General features: G+C 42.0%; 1 protein-coding gene across 8 annotated transcripts in view; it reads right to left on the bottom strand.

Moving 5' to 3' along the window:
- The window catches only part of KDM2A (lysine demethylase 2A), a 120544-nt gene that overhangs the window by 80371 nt on the left and 22678 nt on the right, over window positions 1–17495 (bottom strand). For 7 of the 8 annotated variants that reach the window (XR_008314138.1, XM_053286964.1, XM_053286963.1 and 4 more), the window contains exons 4-5: window positions 6747–6885; window positions 2400–2478 (exon numbers count right to left, since the gene is read on the bottom strand). Coding sequence is in view for 6 of the 8 variants with exons in the window: in XM_053286964.1 (XP_053142939.1) it covers window positions 2400–2478; window positions 6747–6885 (218 nt within the window). In the remaining 2 variants the exon portion in view is untranslated. Of the gene's footprint in view, window positions 1–2399; window positions 2479–6746; window positions 6886–17495 lie in introns of those variants that run through there. The other variant, XM_053286970.1, reaches the window with a different exon arrangement.

The raw sequence follows: 17495 nt of genomic DNA, 5'->3' as shown, positions 1-17495 counted from the left end.
AAGGGCTCACAATCTAAAAGAGAAACACAAGACAGACACCAGCAACAGTCACTGGAAGTACTGTGCTGGGGGTGAATAAGGCCAGTTGATCTCCCACTACTAAATAAAGAGAATCACCACGTTAAAAGGTGTCTCTTTGCCAAGTTAGCAGGGGACCTTTCATCTAATATTTTGTTGCACAATCCTTAGAGGCAATCACTGCAAACAAGCGATTCCTGTAGCTCTCAATGAGACTTTTACACCTGTCAACAGGTAGTTTGGTCCACTCTTCACGAGCAAACTGCTCCAGCTGTGTCAGGTTTGAAGGGTGCCTTCTCCAGACTGCATGTTTCAGTTCTTTCCATAGATGTTCGATAGGATTCAAATCAGGGCTCATAGAAGGACACTTCAGAATAGTCCAATGTTTTGTTCTTAGCCATTCTTGGGTGCTTTTAGCTGTGTGTTTGGGGTCATTATCCTGTTGGAGGATCCATAACCTGTGACAGAGACAGAGCTTTCTGACACTGGGCAGTACGTTTTGCTCCAGAATGTCTTGATAGTCTTGGGATTTCATTGTTCCCTGCACAGACTCATGGCACCCCATGCCAGATGCAGCAAAGTAGCCCCAAAACATAACCAAGCCTCCTCTATGTTTCACAGTAGGTATGGTGATCTTTTCTTTGAAAGCTTCATTTTTTGGTCTGTGGACATAGAGCTGATGTGACTTGCCAAAAAGCTCCAGTTTTGTCTCATCTGTCCAAATTACATTCTCCCAGAAGCATTGTGGCTTGTCAGTATGGATTTCAGCAAATTCTAGTCTGGCTTTTTTATGTTTTTCTTTCAACAGTGGAGTCATCCTGGGTCTTCTTCCATTGAGCCCACTGTCACTCAAAAAGCAACGGATGGTGCCATCAGAAACTGATGGACCTTGACCTTGGAGTTCAGCTTGTATCTCTTTGGAAGTTGTCCTTGGCTTTTTGTCTACCATTCTTACTCTCCTTCTGGCCATTCTGGGGTAGATTTTCCTCTTGCGGCTGCATCCAGGGAGGATTGGCCACAGTCCCATGGTCCTTGAACTTCTTAAGAATATTTGCAACTGTTGTCACAGGAACATCAAACTGCTTGGAGATGGTCTTATAGCCTTTGTCTTTAACATGCTTGTCTATAATTTTCTTTCTGATCTCCTCAGACAACTCTCCTTTGCTTTCTCTGGCCCATGTTCATTGTGGGATACACGATGATACCAAACAGCAAAGTGACTACTTTTCTCCATTTAAATAGGCTGAATGACTGATTGCACGATTGGAGATGTGATACTAATCAAAGAAAACAGCTAATTTGAAAAATCACTCTAATCCAATTATGTATGCTCTTTTCTAGGGGTACCAACAGATGTGTCCAGGCCACTTTAGAATATCTTTGTAGAATAAGCAATAATTTATCTCTTTTCACACTTGCTTTGCTTTACTCGATGACATATCAAAGGCATGCACGTATACATCAGACAATTGCTTTTCATTTAATTGCTTTTCAGGAGGCGTAAAACACTTTTTCAATGAGCTGTAAGGGTACCAACAAATTTGTCCACGTGTGTATGTCCAGGATCCCAAAGGATTCTGTTACATTATACTCTGATTCAGGAGGATCATTCCCATGATTTTGAACCTAGCAATCACTCAATTATGCAAGTGACAGACTGGATATAATTGAAACTTCAGAGATGTTAAGGAAGAACTAGGTCAATCAACTCACCAAGCTGTCACTGGCAACTCTGATCTTTTTTTTGGGGGGGGGGGGGCAACAAGGAGGTTTTTTTGTGTGGTTTTTTTTTAATAAACCTTTTTTGCTGTAGTGGCAAATTTAACAGCATTTACGGCAACCAGCTAGTGCCATCACCATCTTTTTCTTTTCTTAAGTCTAGAAGCAGGCCTGCTCAATTTAGGCCCCCCCAGCTAAATTTGGACAACTCCTATAATCCCCAGCCACAGTGGCCAATAGCCAGGGATTATGGGAGTTGTAGGCCAACATCTGCAGGAGAGCCGAAGTTGAGCAATGCTGGTCTAGAGTGAGGCAGGAAATGATCCTGTGATGTTAAGCAGGGTCATTTCCTGCCTCATTTTAGGACTTTAAAAAAGTCAACCAGCACCAGCTAGCTACTGGGAACACAGTTAAAGCTGCTGCTATGGCAAAAATGATGGTCTCTATCTTCTCAGCATGCAAGTTTATTTTTTGGTGGGGCAAGGTGCTTTGGGGGCTTACTAAAAGCTGATCTGACCTACCAGATCATCCTAATTTTTAATTAGTTGGTACTGGAAAGCTAAATGTAGGCAAGGCTTTATGTTAGCTTTAACACAAACACTGAAATTATTTCACCAGGGAACTAGCTTATCTAGTATTAAATTCCCGGCCCCACTACTCACTTTATTCCAAGCCCATCACAGTTCTTGAAGACCAAAGGGTCTCTTAAGCCTCCACGCTGAATGTATTCCACAGTAAAATCTGTCAGGAGAGAAAAAAGGGGACTTGTTAGAAGGACTATCAGCAAATAATGTGGGCTAGGGAAAAGGAGTTGTAGTGGAAGGTGGAGGGGCAAAATCTTACTGATTTTTATCTGCTATAGGGCCCTTAATTTGGCACACTGCTTAACTAGGCATAGGTCAGGCAGAAGCATACAGATCATATTGATCAACAGCTGGGTTAGTTGAGAAGGATAAAGTAGCTTTTACAGTGAATTCCCTCCCTCAGTATCCATTCTAACTTTCAGGTAGTCTTAGGCAAGGATTTTTAAAGCCAACTGAAATTTGAGAGTTAAAGGGCAAGACAGTACTATATTCTCACCTTTATTCCCCGCACCCGTCCTTCACTTATAGTCATTTGAGCGAGCAGCATTCTAAAGTGGTGCACTATCAAACAAGGGAAATCAAACAATTCTTGGCTCCCAACTACAATTGAAGAACCAAACAGCAGAAAATGCTCCTCATACAGAATTTTCCATTGCATGCAAGCCATTAAATCATTGCTACACCACATTTCCACTCAACAAGATCTGCCCTTCCAGCAGCACACTGTGTTTTAGAAGATGCAGGGAGGCATGACTGTCTAAGACTTTTGAAGTCATGTACTCTAAGCAAGGGGTACAGAAGAAGAACTGAAGCAGAATTTCAGTATTTTAGGGCAAAAGGAAATTCTACTGTTATCAAGGCCTGCTCAACTTTGGCCCTCCTGCAGATGTTGGCCGACAACTCCCAGAATCCCTAGGTATTGGCCACTGTGTCTGGGGATTATGGGGGTTGCTGTCCAAAAACAGCTGGGGGGGGGCTAAGTTGAGCCAGGCCTGTGCTAGCATAATTAGCTGTCTCAAATTAGGTTGCATGTCTGCAATTAATCTCCCCCAAATCACATTTGTCATGAGTTCGGCAAAGGGACATTTTCAGTTCTATACAGCTTTTTCTTCAGTAGACCACAGTTTCTCCCTTGCATCATAGTGCCGGCAGGGAGCCTAGACTGCTGAAGTTCAAGGTTAAGCAGGCAAGGTGGTTTTAGTTTATTCCTGAATCTGTGCAGCAGGAGTGTATTATTCAGCAATCTCTTTAGACATGATAGAGGTCTATAAAATCATGCAAGGTGTGGAGAAAGCGAAGAGAGAAATTCTTTTCCCTCTCACACAACACTAGAACCAGTGGTCACTCCATAAAATTGATTGCTGGGAGTCTAGGACCAACAAACAGAAGTACTTTTTCACACAATGCATGACCCACTTGTGGAACTCTCTGCCACAGGATGTGGTGACAGCCAACAACCTGGATGGCTTTAAGAGGGGTTTGGATAACTTCATGGAGGAGAGGTCTAGTTGGGGCTGTGGGCCACCTCCAGCTTCAAAGGCAGGATGCCTCTTAGTACCAGTTGCAGGGGAGTAATGGCAGGAGAGAGGGCACGCCCTCAACTCCTGCCCGTGGCTTCCAGTGGCATCTGGTGGGCCACTGTGCGAAACAGGATGCTGGACTAGATAGGCCTTGGGCCTGATCCAGCAAGGCTGTTCTTTTGTTCTTTGAAGACAGTGGCATTCACATCAAGTGCTTCTTATTGTTGCTGCTGGAGTGAAGCTGACAGAAAGACTTGGCCCCAGCCAAGGAGGAGGCCCCCAACCCTAGAGACTGGACAGGAGAGAAGCTTTTACAGCTTAGTTCTGGTGTGGCCCCAAAACAAGTGGCTGAGGTGGCAGGAGAAAGGCATGTAGAAGCCAGAACTGCTAGAGGCCTTGGGAAGAGACTTTGTTCTACCCTCTTTCCAATGCCTCTCATCATTGCAGCTGGGGAAAAGAAGCTGTCAGGAACAGCTTGGCTTGGGTGAGGACAACTCTTCCCTCAACTTCAGGGGTCAAAAAGAATCACTGAGTGGGAAGGGACCTTCTAGTCCATCCCGCAACTTGACCCAGGAAATCTAAAGGTGTAGCATCTCCCAATAGATTGTTGCCCAGCCACTGCTTCAGGCCTTTCTGCAAGGGCGAGTCCACCATTCACAAATTTGTCCGTTACCATTATTTTCTCTTAGTGTTCCACCAAACTCTGCTCTCCTATCATTTAAGCAAATTGGATCTAGTCCTGCCCTCTGGGACAGCAGAAAACAAATTTTTGCCCTCTTCTGCCCAACAGCCCTTCAAGTATTTGAAAAGTGCTATCATGTCCCCCCTCAGTCTTTTCTCTGGGTTAAGAACCTAATGCTGATCCTGCTTTGAAGTGTTGTTCTTACGTTGTATATTTTTTAAGTACAGGGAATGTGTTAATGTATATTAATATATTGTGGTATAGTTCTTTATGTTCAGATATGTATTTTTCATTTTTGAATATACTATAAGTTGCTTTGGACCTCTATCATGGAAAAGTGGCATACAAGTATCCCAATGATTGAATGGATTCACAATATCGCTCAAGCTACCTCATTCCACAGGTCACGTATGGAACACAACCAATCTGAAACAATCAGATGAATTGTCACTATCAATTCCCCATTCCTAACATAACTTCTCTACATAACGTAATTTAGCCACCTGCTGCCATGAGAGAGTACTAAAACTTATTTTAAAGACATGAGTATTGGCATTGTTACTTAGGGGCAATTATTCATACAAACAAATGAAGCCAATACATACAGAAAACAGAAGCTGTCAGAACCCTTTAGTAACGATAGCTTTCCTTTCAAGACAAATGATGGTATCATACATTGGAGAATGGGGACACCTGAATTAAAAAACAGAATGTTCTGCCAAACAGTATCGGGAGTGCCAGACAAGTAGGGAGCCCACCCCCAACAATATGAGGAATCGCTTCCCGGAGAGGGAGAAGAGAGACGATTTGGAAACTACCCCCCATAATAGCAAAAGACTGTTCAGTATCCTGATTACCTAGCCCTGAACTACAGCAGTCTAGTGCTACAGAGCAATTACACTACAAGCCTAGGGAGGGGGAGGGGCATCATGGTGCTGGCAGGGATCCTAGACAGCTGAAGTTCAAGGTTAAGCAAGCAAGGTGGTTTTAGTTTATTCCTGAATCTGTGCAGCAAGAGCGTATTATTCAGCAATCCCTCTCTGCTTTGTAGGGGAGCAAGTTTGGGGAGAGGAAAATTTGGGTCAGGGAATGCGTGCTGTTAGGAACTCTGCCCCATTCAGAGTATGAGTGATCAATCAGAATTAGAAGAGGAGTGCTTCTTCTCTAATCTTAATAACTCCCCCATTTCTGGGATTCTTTTAGCTTCTAAGTGGCTTCTCCTTTTCCACCTCCTGAAAACAAGACCTGAACTATGCTATAAGATGGGGATACCCTGCAACATTCTTGCAGGTACCCACTTTGTTATTCTAATACTGAACTTGATGGTTCCATCTTTATCAGCTGGCACAAAGAGGAGGCCACATACATATGAGGTAGCAGTTTTTGCATACTTGGGTGCAATGTTCCCTCTAAGGCAAGCACACGTGTGCACGCTCACAAGATGCCCACTCAGTTAATTTTAGCTCCCACTCAGGTTGAATTAGGATCGCCACTCTGAATGCATGTGACTGCACAGTGCCTTGATACTGCTGCCCATAACAAAACTCATTCTGCACAGAGATGAAAAAAATTAGAGGGACCACTGCTTGGGTGGCTCTCAGATACCACAGGGAAGCTAATTACTGCTCAAGTCCAGAAGCGAGATGAGCAGTTTCCTGCTCACTCCATTCCAAGCTGCAGTCAGACCTCAGCAATATGATGGGGGAACTGGGAATGTGTTAATGTATATTCATATATTGTGGTATAGTTCTTTATGTTCAGATAAAATGGGAGAACTTGCCAGTAGTTTATTCTTCCCACCTTGTGGTCACCCCAACCCGCATTCTACGTAGTGCTTAGGATATACCATGTCCATTACAAGCTTTATGTTTTGCTAGCCATAGATAGCTGCTCACAAGTGCAAATTTGAGTAGTCCTTCCTTCAAAAAAATATTAGGTTTTTACTTTCATCTGACTGTTGTGCTTCAGCACCTTCACTATTTTCAAATCCTCTCTGTAAACATGAGGTCTGTCAACAGGAGGGCACATGTTTGCAGAGATCTCCCGTTAAAAAGGTCAGACTTCAAGGAATTCCAATATAAATGGTTCCCAAGAACATGTCAGGAGTTAAACCAAACACTTTACAAATTACTGTGATGGGAAAAAGAGCTCACAAATATCTGCATCTCTGTAAGGCAGCTTGAGATGAGTCATATGGGAACCAGCGGAAAAGGGGACACTCACCTTTGCCTTCCATGAAGACTACAAAGTTGGCATTAAATTTGTTTGTGGTAAGTTTATCTTCAAGGTCAAATGTACGCTTGCCCTCAATTTCATCATCCGAGATGCCATCGTCCTCATAGCGCCGTCTCATAGCACCACGCTGTGGAAATAGGCGACAAATTATTAGAACAGAAGGAGCCAGTGCCAAGAACCCAGCAACTGGATGGCAACAAACATTCCAGGTTATTAGAGAATTTATCTTACAGCATTTGCTTACTTAGATCTTTCTCTACCAAGGACAACTTCAGTAAATTATAATATATTAAAGAGGGGGGAAATTCTGTTCACAACTGTGCTGTTATGTGGCAAATGATTATAGGAGGCACTAACTTTAAACGACGTGCCACTCATCTTGATGTTCTCTTCCTGTGGCTTTATGTAGACATTAACAGTGGCAACACAACAGCTCACGCATATTATACTTGCCCACAACCATATGTTTTTGATCCTTCAAAAAGCATTGGATCAAGTCAAACCCTTTATTCCCTTGAATCCTGCAAACAGTCCACCAAAATCTCAAGGTCACTGTACCAAAAGCCCTAGCCCATTTTCAGAAATAGATCATTTATTAGGGTTACAAAAGTAGCCTCACATTACCAAACCAAGGTCAGAAGCCAGAATGAAATGAGCAGGAAAAAGGAAGCACAGTCCATAAACTGCACAGAGACGCGAGTTTGGGTGGTATAGAAATATGTTAAATAAATAAATTAAATAAATAAGTGCAGGGATCTGTAAAACAAAGTTTCTATGGTTTTAGGAAATTTCAGACTGGGCAGTAATTAAGGGGTCATTCACAGTCAAGTGATGGGGTGGCAGCATGAGCTCCTGAGCCTTGTGAACACTGCACAGAACTAGGCTTAAAAAAATAGTAATTAATGGTTTTATTCAGATTTTTCATGTTACAACCGATTGTTACAACAAAAAGGTGGAGATATGAGAACACACAAAGAAGGGTGAGTGGGAGGACAGAAAGGTTAAGGTAATTGTTTAACTGAAATAAATCGACGTTACATAAATAAATCTAAATACTCCTTCCAAATTTTGGTATGAGATTCTTCTTTCAGCATATGATGATAAGTATGTGATCAAATTTTGCCAGATTAGAGAGATCTTCTCCTCTGAAACAAAATTTAAAGAAAACTTCGAACTGTTAAGGTATTTTCAACACTATAAAGTAATATGCTGGACAACTAGTAGTGCATGGCAGAGTCATGATCTACTACCAAAGGAGAGGTTTTAGGTACTTGGTAAATAACCAAGGATGGTTCTGTCACAAAATCTAAACATTTGACTTCAAAACTAAGTTGATGCAAGCAATCACTTCCTCCCTAAAGGAAGCTATTACACTGGAACTCCACATCATATGGGCACAGAACCAATGTAAGAGAAGCAGCGATGTGTTTACAAACCAAGCATACAGGTGCCAAATAGGTACAGGATGTCAATTTTTGCTGGATGAGTCTCAATTTACAATCCAGAGTAGAGGATTTTATGTGTTCTAGAGCATTGGTCCATGGCACTGGAAGGATCTGGGTTTCCAACTCATTCCACTCAGCACATAAAAGTGTTAAGTCATTTATTATATGATGTGTACCAGAGGTATAAGGATATGTTGGGTTTGGGCAGGTCAGCAATGCAAATGATATGTTTGGGTACCTCAAAAGCACTAAGAGCAAAGCACCCAAATCTGGAAGTTATAGCATATTTCAGTTGCAGGTGTTGCCACTGAGCTGCCAGGAACAGACATTTGTGCAACTGTTTAAAAAAGGCAGGAAATTGCCATGAAGCCAAGTATGCCATACTTCTTTCAAAGCTTTGATGACAGGACAGATACCCCCAGTCTGAAAATTCAGACCCCAGAACAGGCCTAGATGACAGCGGATTTAGGACCATGTTGGAGGGTTGGGAATATCGCGCTTTAAATTAAAAACCTGACTAAGAAGGCATGTTCTTAGTATTGTAGGGTGTCTGAGAAATTCAAGCCCCCTTCTAGGATGGCTGATTGTAACCTACGAAGGGAAAATCTGCCATCATTATGCCAGAAAGTGGAGGTAAAGTTTGACTAAGTGGCTGGAATTTTTTAATTAATAAATAAGGGGAGAGTTATGTTTATTTTCAAACACTATTCGGTAAGCCACAGAAGCAGGTTTAACAGTTGTACCACACCATGCCTGAACCAGCCCAGTGTCTGGTCACCTCAAGCCTTGGTTCCTCCGATTTGCCCAGCCTACAACATACTCCTGCTTAAAGGCTGCCAGAGGTAGTACTTTCACCATTCCCCTCCTGAAGTCTTAGGTAGCTACTGTACTTTGGCAACCTTGTTCATATGGGCCTGTATCCTGAATCAAGGCCTTCCTTGCTTTCAGATTGAACATTTGCTCAGTATTTTGCTATTGGGCACCTCTTAGTGTTCAAGGTTATTCACAGTGGCTTCATTTCGCACTGTGGTCACACACTGACTCAGTCCAGATGATCCAACCGTACTTCACTAGATCATGAAAGGATGAGGAAGGCATAACGAGTCTGTGCATGCCCTCTTCCTGTTGCAGGCCTAGATGCAAGACTGCCTGTTTTGTTAAACCAGTTTCCCATTCTATCAGAGCAAAAAAAAAAAAAAGTTTTAAGTAATCTCTACAAGCCACAATATTGAACCATGATTTTAAAAGAGTGCTTGAAACACATTCTCAATTTAGACATCACAAGAAACTGGTTTAAATCAGGAAGCTTTGAATTCAGCCAGGTGCATGAATGGAGAAAGAATGAGAAGGGGGGCATATGGGCATGTTGCTCCTTCCTCACCTATTCACAAACCAAGAAACTGATTTGCTGGATTATTGGAACTGGACCACTCACTTTTCTATGAAGTCAAAATCATTCTAAACTTTCAGACACACAACCAAAATGTTAAGATCCTTTCAGAGACAGCCTAATAAAAATGGATGCCTGAGGCAAGAAGCCCTGCTCCGCCCCCGGAGCCAGAGCCCACCATTGCAGCTCAGCTGCCCACTGCTTTCCCTTCACCTCATCTCCCACTCCTGGGCACACACTGCCTGCCACAACTACCACTGCCTAACTTTGCCTTGCTTGCCTCCTCATTGCATCCACTGGGGGAAGCAATGAATGGTTAAGAAGAAAGAACAACCACCTTGCTTGCCTCCTATGCATCCACTACCTGGCTCAGCTGAGCAAATGCATGGACATGTGGAGGATGAGTGACCACTGAGTGCTTCTCCTCACACCATCACCTCACCACCACCCAGCATCACTGAAGCACTGCTGGCTGCTGCCCTTTGTGTGCACAGTAGTATGGCTTCCAGCAAGCAAAGTTCTCCACCCTGTTGGATTTGTGGCGGGAGGGAGCATCCGCACCCATTTCCGCTATGCTTGCCTCCCTCCTCTTCATGATCCTCCAGATCAGAAGAGAGAGGTAAGCAAGATGGGGCAAGTGATGAGTCCCTTCTTAATGAGCAGAGACTACTACTGGCTGGAAGCTGCACGTGCCAGAAGTGGGGCTGGGGGACAGTAGTTGGAAAGCATCTGACCAAGCCTCAGTACCTTAATTATGCCAGAGGGTAACGGAGCAATGTGCAACTGTGATGCATTTTGCCACCCTCAAAATGGCTCCCAAATCCATAGCATCCATGGAATCCTAAGGAATGATTCTCTGCCCCCAAAGGACTCACAGTCTAAAAAGGCAACAAGTTAGGACTCCAGTGGTGGCCACTGGAAAGACAGTATGTTAGTGTTACCGTGTTTCCCCAAAAATAAGACAGTGTCTTATATTAATTTTAGCCCCAGAAAATGCACTAGGGCAATTAGCGGTACATCAGAAATTACTGCTAGGTCTTACTTTCGGGGTAGGTCTTATTTTCGGGGAAACAGGGTAGGTAGGGACAGGACTGCATTGTGACATGCTGAGGCCCTAAGTTATAATCAAGCTTAAAAGACACTGTAGCACTACAAATAAAGAATCCTAACAAAAAGAACAGAAATAAAGCTTTGTTTTTACATATATATTTAGAAAAGATGCAATGAAACACTATAATCCAACAGTTATCTTGCATTAAACCTATTGGCATTAGAAATACCTTTTAAGTGAAGATACATTACTGATAGTTTAGCATTTATGAAATTTCTGATGTGAAGACACACAAGAGCAATTACACAGTTCAACATTACTAAACTGAAGAACACAACCTGCATTGTTTGTCTCACATCACATACAGTTTAAAGCATTTTCTTTCCCCTTTATTTTTCTTGTACGTAAACTTGAAATTTAATCTTTTTTATATTCAGAAAATTACCACTTTTAGAAGTGCCTCTATCACAGAGCAGGGCCTGTATCCTAAAGTAATGAGTTTTAACTTCTGGGAAACTTATTAAAACAGTGAACCCATCCCATGGAATGTAGCCGTAACTTTCATATCTTCAAATTCAACATACTGACACATACCCCACTCAAGAGATTTCACAATTTTCTTTCTCACTAAATGTACCAAAACCTTTTACAAACTTATCTCACTTAGGCATCCAGAAAATCCATCCTAACTGATCTCCAATCCACACAAAAGCAAAAACTGTACAAATCACACATATAAGTATAGCTTTTAAAATTCAGTTTAACTACTGTAAGGCTACAGAAATATAGAAGATGGCCAGCACAACCTGGAAGTGTTGGCAACATGATGGAGGTAGGTCAGTTCTGACTGTGCACGCACATGCGCGCGCACACACACACGAAATTGTGAGATGCAGGAGGAATGGGGGAGGAGGAGAGAGCTAGGAGATGCTAGATAGAGTGGCACTTACTGCACACCTAGTGGCAGCTGTCACCATGTAGATATGATGTAAGTAGTACAATATCTCCATCATTCTCCACTGAACCTGAAAATCATAACATTAGATTTTCAAGCAAGAACTACACTCAAGAAGAACATTTGTGTTTTCTAAAACAGATATTCTTCCAGAAACAAGTTTACATTATGATTCTCCCAACCAAAGTGGTTGGAAATATCCGGAAACAAAAGCATAACTTCTGTCTCCACTTTTAAAATGCTGTGCATGTATACAACACAGGACACCATATCCAACTTGCCTGCTTCTATTGATGGGTGGGTTCTTGCCTTTCCCCTCTGGTTTCTTTTTAAGAGATAAGATGCAAATATCCTCTTATGGTCTTTCTCTGTTCTTTGCCTGTCCCCCGTTTCTCCTTTTAAGAGAGGAATACAGTGAAGGAAATAAGTATTTGATCCCCTGCTGATTTTGTCCATTTGCCCTCTGACACAGAAATGACCAGGCTGTAATTGGAATGGTAGGTTTATTGTAGCTGTGAGAGACAGAACAACAACAAACCAACCCTCAAAAGCCCAGTGCCCAAAAGTCAGCGATGGATTTGCATTGTAGTGAGGGAAATAAGTATTCGATCCCTTCACAAAAGATGTCTTAGTACTTGGTGGCAAAACCCTTGTTGGCAATCACAGAGGTCAGACGTTTCTTGTAGTTGGCCACCAGGTTTGCACACAACCCAGGAGGGATGTTGTCCCACTCCTCTTTGCAGATCCTCTCCAAGTCAGAAAGGTTTCGAGGCTCATGTTTGGCAACCCGAACCTTCAGCTCCCTCCACAGATTTTCTATGGGATTAAGGTCTGGAGACTGGCTGGGCCACTCCAGGACCTTCATGTGCTTCTTCTTGAGACACTCCTTTGTTGCCTTGGCTGTGTGTTTTGGGTCATTGTCATGCTGGAATACCCATCCACGACCCATTCTCAATGCCCTGGCTGAGGGAAGGAGGTGCTCACCCAAGATCTGACGGTACATGGTCCCATCCATCGTCCCTTCGATGCGGTGAAGGTGTCCTGTCCCCTTAGCAGAAAAACACCCCCAAAGCATAATGTGTCCACCTCCATGTTTGACGGTGGGCATGGTGTTCTTGGGCTCATAGGCAGCATTCCTCCTCCTCCACACACAGCGAGTTGAGTTGATGCCAAAGAGCTCGATTTTGGTCTCATCTGACCACAACACTTTCGCCCAGTTCTCCTCTGGATCATTCAGATGTGCATTGGCAAACTGCAGACGGGCCTGTACATGTGCTGCCTTGAGCAGGGGGACCTTACGGGCACTGCAAGGTTTCAGTCCTTCACAGCGTAGTGTGTTACCAATTGTTTTCTTGGTGACTATGGTTCCAGCTGCCCTGAGATCATTGACAAGTTCCACCCACCCCCCACCCCCCGTGTAGTTCTGGGCTGCTTTGTCACCGTTCTCATGATCATTGCAACTCCACGAGGTGAGATCTTGCATGGAGCCCCAGACTGAGGGAGATTGACACTTATTTTGTGTTTCTTCCATTTGCGAGTTATCATGCCAACTGTAGTCACCTTCTCACCAAGCTGCTTGGCGATAGTCTTGTAGCCCAGTCCAGCCTTGTGCAGGTCTACAACCTTGTCCCTGACATCCTTCGACAGCTCTTTGGTCTTGGGCATGGTGGTGAGTTTGGAAGCTGAGTGATTGCTTGCTTCTATGGACAGGTGTCTTTTATACAGGTACTGTAACAAGCTGGGATTAGGAGCACTCCCTTACAGAGGGTGTTCCTCATCTCAGCTCGTTACCTGCATATAGTGAAAAGACACCTGGGAGCCTGAAATCTTGCTGGTTGATAGGGGATCGAATACTTATTTCCCTCACTACAATGCAAATCCATCGCTGACTTTTGGGCACTGGGCTTTTGAGGGTTTGTTTGTTGTTATTCTGTCTCTCACAGCTACAATAAACCTACCATTCCAATTATAGCCTGGTCATTTCTGTGTCAGAGGGCAAACGGACAAAATCAGCAGGGGATCAAATACTTATTTCCCTCACTGTACCAACAAGAACACAGTGCCACACTACTTTTGGAGGACAACCTGAGAACAGCACTTTCTGTAGCTGTTATATCAAGACTTCTGTGTTAGACTACACATCTCAAATGTTTTCTCACTACTATCAGCAAAAAAGGGATTACTTCAGACCTTATTTCTTGATCAACTTTTTTCTGCACTTAGACACATTCGGGATATATGCCATAACTTGTGATAGCAAGAAACTGAAATCAGTACTCCAAAAACCCAGAAAGCAGCATAACTACATGAAGGCAGACGCAAAGTTGGACAGAGTTGTAAGGGAAGCAGTTTTCCTAACAGAAGTTAACTTCAGGAACACCAACTACTATTTATCTTGACGTACAGGTGTCCTGAAGTTATTTCTCAACTTAAAATCTGTTTTTTTTATTAGACTGGCTGTTTAATCGTGACTCATTCAATGCTCCTGGGTCAAACTATCATCTTCTGGAACTGCCAGGTGGTTAATTGAGCAGCCCTGTATAATAGTATATTATAGAATTAGAATTAGAATAGAATTAGTAATTAACTAAGCCCAAGCTATTTCTAATAGCACAAATCAGAGAAACCCAATGTGTCTTTTTTAGCACTACAGTTTATCCATCGAGATTCTTGGATAGAGGACAAGCTAACTTAAGGTTGAGGCTAAGCCAGAATAAGGACAGATCAAATCGGATTTGCTAGCAAGTTGCATGCAAAGAAATACAATGTGGTAAGTTAATTCAGCTGTGAAATGGATCTGGGCTATTATGCCAAATGGCCAAGGCCTCATTACAACCAGCTTCAAGTATTTCAGAAACAAAATTTCACCAAATCGGAGTCAATAACGTCTAAAACCAATTGGGGTTGCAGGGGAGAATAATATTTCTGCTAATACTGTACTACTATTTTCTCCAACTCCACATTGTTCTATGTTCCAGGACAGCATGAAACAGAGTACCAGCTTTTAAACGAAAAAGTCCAAGGCCCTGGCAATTTGTAGTTAAGTTCAATACTTGTGAAAGTTGACACTTGCAGTCAATATATGAAGTCCTCAGAGTAAGATTAGCTCTAGCACTCACTGCATATTACTATATGATGGAACAATCTTTGATACATAAAACACACCACATTTCCTAGGACATATCAGAATTATGCAAGCAGAACAGCACAGAATTCCAGATTGCGCCCAAACTGGGACAATTTAAACAGTCTCCAACACCTTCTTGTTAATTTGATCCTATACCAAACACCTTCTGCCTTGCCTCACCTCTATTTAGATAAACCAGTAGAGTTTCCTAATTACTTTCTGCTTTTGAAAGAACCATCAGATATAGTTATTATACAATTATGTATCCCACAAACAGTCCAAAAAGTTCAACTCTGAATTTGTCATCTTGTTTTCACCAAGTTCCTGCAGATTCCTTAGAGATTCAAAGCATCCCTAGAGAAAGAGCATTTCCTTTAGTGATATGGGTGTATGCTTGTTGCTGTAGAAACGTAACTGGATGTAAACAGAGGTGTTACCTTTAACTAAGCTCTTTTAAGCATCACTTAAAGATTGAGGAAATCTTGCAAAGCAACTGGACTTAACCCAACTTCTTCCTTTGAGACATTTCCCCAAATTCAGTGTTACTGAGAATCCTCTATTTGCACAATTCTGATGTTAAGAATTTGAAATATTTCAAGTTTTAGGGGAAAAAACACTTTCAGTAAAATACACATTAGAAACAGAACAGAACTTTATTACGGTCGTAGACCAATATACAAGAAATACAAACAATGCATCGTGTAAATAAAATTTAAAAAGAAGAGAAAAATATATGAACTACTTATGAAATGCATTGCTAAAGATCAGATCGAGTTTTGCAGATTATAAAACAAAACCTGGCCACTATATTAATCATTTTTTCATCTGGGTTAAGTAATAGAGCGTCCTAAAAACTTAGACAATAAGGGGGAGATTAATCTCAAGCGGGCTTCCTTGGAAAAATCACAATGTCAAATTGAATGTGTACTGGTCTCCACTTGGCCAGAACCACAAGGGCAGAGGTGGGCAGGGAAAGGGATGCCCTTAAACCTGCCCTCTAAAACGGCAGATGGAAGGGCATCCATTCGGGCTAATGTCTGAATTTGGGGATAATAATAGAACACAGATAGCCTGCTGGCTTGAGAGTAAACAATTGTGCCCCGAGATAGACGGTCTTAGTGATAGAAACAGCTTCCTCTTGCAATCCTACATCAATGATGCGTTGTTTGATCTCCCCCTTAGCCTGGTATACACAATAGATATTTTCAAGTGCTACAAGTTTTAAAATCAGTTAATAAATGCAACTATTCAACTCAATATTTATTCTCAGATTATGATTTGCTCACTGATTAGACAGCTAGCAAAGTCTCTGGGACTTTGCACTCTTGAAAGGCCTCCTGCCACACAGGTAGACCAGCCGCCTCCTGTCCAAGAAAAATTGTAGTCAAGTCTTTATTTCGGTCTATGACCAGCATAACAGCAAAACAAGCAACAATTAAGACAATCTACTCCTACAAGGTAATAGGGGGGATCTCTATAAAATTACCTAACACACCTAAAACTTAATACAGTGAGTAGAATAAGCTAAAAATTAAGACTAGGAATAAACACTATATAAAATTAATCAACACTAGAGTCAGAATGATACTGAGTATAAAGGTGGCAAGATATCAAAATTATGTGCCTGATACAGAACGGTGTTAAATCTCATACCATTTTGTGTTCTCTACTATGTATGACAAAATCATATCCAACTAGTGGACGCAACATATATACAGGAATTAAAGTGTTTAGTTCTTATTCAACTCTGAATGAATTTTGCTAGCTATTAGGCAAAACTTGGTCATATTATAGGTTCTAAAGTCATTCTGATCTGTCAAAAGGAAATTAGGATAAAAAGAATCAGTACAGCCTGGATATGAACTAGTATATGGGGAGATAGGCTTATGCTGAATATCACGGTAGTACCGACAGTACAAAAGTACATGAGCTGTCGTTTCATCTCACTGGAGCCGCAGGGGCAGATACGCTCTCCATATGGAGTTTTCTGATATCTTCCTTCCATCACAGCTGTGAGCAAGGCATTGCATAGGGCCAATGTCAGAGTCCTGCAGTACTTTGGGACTGTTAACTGGTTTAAATAATTGGCAGGGGTAAAGCTCAGAATTTGATTTCCCAAAAGAAAAATTGTATAATTTTGTATGAAAAGCCATGAGGTGGCTTTTCCTTATAATTTGCATTTAATACTATCAGAATTTTTTAAACTCAAAAAGCAAATTATTTCCATTCTAAAAGCTACAGTCAAGTGAACTCAATGATGTTCAGTTGGTATCAAATCTATGACTTCATTCAGATGTCACACAGAACCATTTTAAGGTGCAATGTTCATGAGCCACAGGTTAGTGCACAAAGGGAGGAAGCTTTCTACTTTCACTCTGTTTAGAACAAGTCAGAATTTGCCATGATGTCTGAACCCAGTAAATCCCGTTTTATTTTAACACAAGTTTCTGCACAAGCCACATCTCCTTGGGCAGCTGGTGGCTGCCTAATCCAGGCAACCATGCCATACTTCTGATGGTTGGGGCACTTGAAACATTGGTAGCATCATGTAAGTGGTTTCATATTGGAACAGGCAGTTTTTAAAGTAGTCCTGGTTCACATCATTTAGGACTATAATAATCAAGAAACAGCATTAACTTAATTATAATAATCAAGAAATCAACAGACCCCCAAAACTGTGATGTCCACATTCCAGTGGATGCTTTTTGAAACAGTTGCGATTTCTAGACACTTTTTGAAGGCAGCCTCAGGTACAACACTTTATAGATG

The sequence above is a fragment of the Hemicordylus capensis genome, chromosome 1, assembly GCF_027244095.1.
Source record: "Hemicordylus capensis ecotype Gifberg chromosome 1, rHemCap1.1.pri, whole genome shotgun sequence".
Classification (NCBI taxonomy): domain Eukaryota; kingdom Metazoa; phylum Chordata; class Lepidosauria; order Squamata; family Cordylidae; genus Hemicordylus; species Hemicordylus capensis.
This window is presented reverse-complemented; position numbering and strand designations above follow the sequence as displayed.